The 2098-nt window shown below is 59.2% G+C and overlaps 1 protein-coding gene across 1 annotated transcript in view; it reads left to right on the plus strand.

Annotated features, from left to right (window-relative positions):
- The window catches only part of LOC103898528 (zinc finger protein 594), a 24352-nt gene extending 22254 nt beyond the window's left edge, over positions 1-2098 (plus strand). The window contains exon 5 of the mRNA XM_019471933.1: positions 858-2098. Within this exon, the coding sequence (XP_019327478.1) occupies positions 858-2098 (1241 nt within the window). The remainder of the gene's footprint in view (positions 1-857) is intronic.

The following is a 2098-nucleotide window of genomic DNA, read 5'->3' on the forward strand; positions in this document are numbered from 1 at the left end:
GAATAAATAAAATCATCATGTGGGTGGTGAGACCCCCCAGATTATCGGGTGGGGGGTGTGGGGGGTGTGTGTGGGGGTGTCTCCGTCCTTGGAGATGTCCAACCCTCGCCTGGACACGGCTCTGAGCAAAGCGATGGTGCCGGCTCTGCCTCGAGCACGGGGACGGTCCGGGGGTGCCCTCCGGGTCGAATTGCTCCCGGATTTCCTGCCGCTGTGATAAATCCACCCCTTAATTGTCCCAAATGCTATTTCTCCGGTGGGTACAGCGACGTGGAGAGTTAGAACGTGGCAGCGTCTCGTGCATGAGAAGGGTTTATCATATATTTATTCTTCCTCTCCCCCCCGGACAAGCAGTTTTTCCCCAAGGAGGGCAGTGACCCTGCTCGCTTCCGACACCCGCTCCGGACCCAGACCGAGCCGAGGGGATGGAGCGATGGGAAGGAGCGCGGGAAGGTGATCCCCAACCAAGGGAGGAGCCGGAGACCCCGGGAGACCCTTGCAGAGGTGAGAGCTGCGCCCCAGGGTCCCATCCACGAGGTGCTTTCTCTTCTGTCTTTTCCCTTTCTGCCATGCCGTGTTTCTGCTCGTAAGCGATATTATTACTTCTAACCCAGCAGGACACGGGATGGAGAGCGAGAATGAGAAGAGTCCCCAGCAGGGATGCCCCGCAATGAGCAGCTCGTCATCCGTAAACTCAGAAGGAAATTTTTCTGGGAGTTTCCAGCGGAGAGAAGCGGGTGTAAATGCCCACGGGCTGCAAGGATACCCAGGGAAGGACGCGAGCACCTTTGTGCACCGTGAAGGAAACTGCAAAGTCCTCAAGGAACCCACCGCCCCGGACAGAGCCCTCGCCCGAGAAAAGAAATATATATGCACCGAGTGCGGGAAAAGCTTCAGGCAGAGCTCAAACCTCGTTGTGCACCGAAGGACACACACCGGAGAAAAGCCTTACAAATGCTGCGGGTGCGAGAAGTTCTTCAGCGACAGATCTAACCTCGCGAAGCATCGGCGGCTGCACACCGAGAAAAAGCCCTTGAGGTGCCGCGAGTGCAAGAAAAGCTTTGGGAACGACCTGGATTTCCTCGAGCATCAGGAGACGCACGCGGGGGACAGGGCGTTTAGATGCTGCCAGTGTGGGAAAAGGTTCGGGCAGAGCGGGAAGCTCGCTCTGCACCAGGAATTGCACGCCAGGGAAAAGGTCTACAAGTGCCCCAGGTGCGAGAAACGGTTCAAAGCCCGGTCGACCCTCATCAGGCACGAGATGCTGCACACGGGGGAGAAGCCCTACGAGTGCCACGAGTGCGAGAAGAGGTTCACCCGCAAATCGGACCTTACGGTCCATCAGAGAATCCACACCGGGGAGAAACCCTTCGCTTGCTCCGAGTGCGGGAAGAGCTTCAACCATCGGTCGAACCTTTTTACCCATCAGAGGAGGCACGCGGGCGAGAAGCCTTTCCCGTGCCAAGAGTGCGGGAAAAACTTTGGCCACAGGGCAGACCTGGCTGTCCACCAGCGGACCCACACCGGCGAAAAGCCCTACCGCTGCTCCGAGTGTGGGAAATGCTTCAAGGGTCGCTCCACGCTCGTGAGACACGAGAGGTTGCACACGGGGGAGAGACCGTATCAGTGTTCCGAGTGCGGGAAAAGCTTCGGGCTGAGCGGGGACCTCGTTGCCCACCAGCGTTTCCATACGGGGGAAAGACCCTACAAGTGCCCCGAGTGCGGGAAGGTCTTCAGCAACAGCTCCAGCCTCGTCAGGCATCAACGACAGCACGCGGGAGAGAAGCCCTACAGGTGCCACGAGTGCGGGAAGAGCTTCGGGCAGAGCACGGACCTCATCGCGCATCGGCGAACCCACACCGGGGAGAAGCCCTACCTGTGCCCGGCGTGCGGGAAGCGGTTCGGTAGGAAATCCAACCTTGCGGTGCACCAGCGAGTGCACGGAGCGGATGGACTCTGCAAACGCCGGCAGGGTGGGAAAAGCTTCCAGGAGAACTCGGCTCTTGCAATCCATCACGACGTCTTGACGGAGGAGAACGCGGCCCCGTGCTCAGCCCCGCTGAGCATCAGCGGTGACGCGGGGAAGAAAAAGGATTAA

This window comes from Aptenodytes forsteri, unplaced genomic scaffold (genome assembly GCF_000699145.1).
Source record: "Aptenodytes forsteri isolate BGI_AS27 unplaced genomic scaffold, ASM69914v1 Scaffold403, whole genome shotgun sequence".
Classification (NCBI taxonomy): Eukaryota; Metazoa; Chordata; class Aves; order Sphenisciformes; family Spheniscidae; genus Aptenodytes; species Aptenodytes forsteri.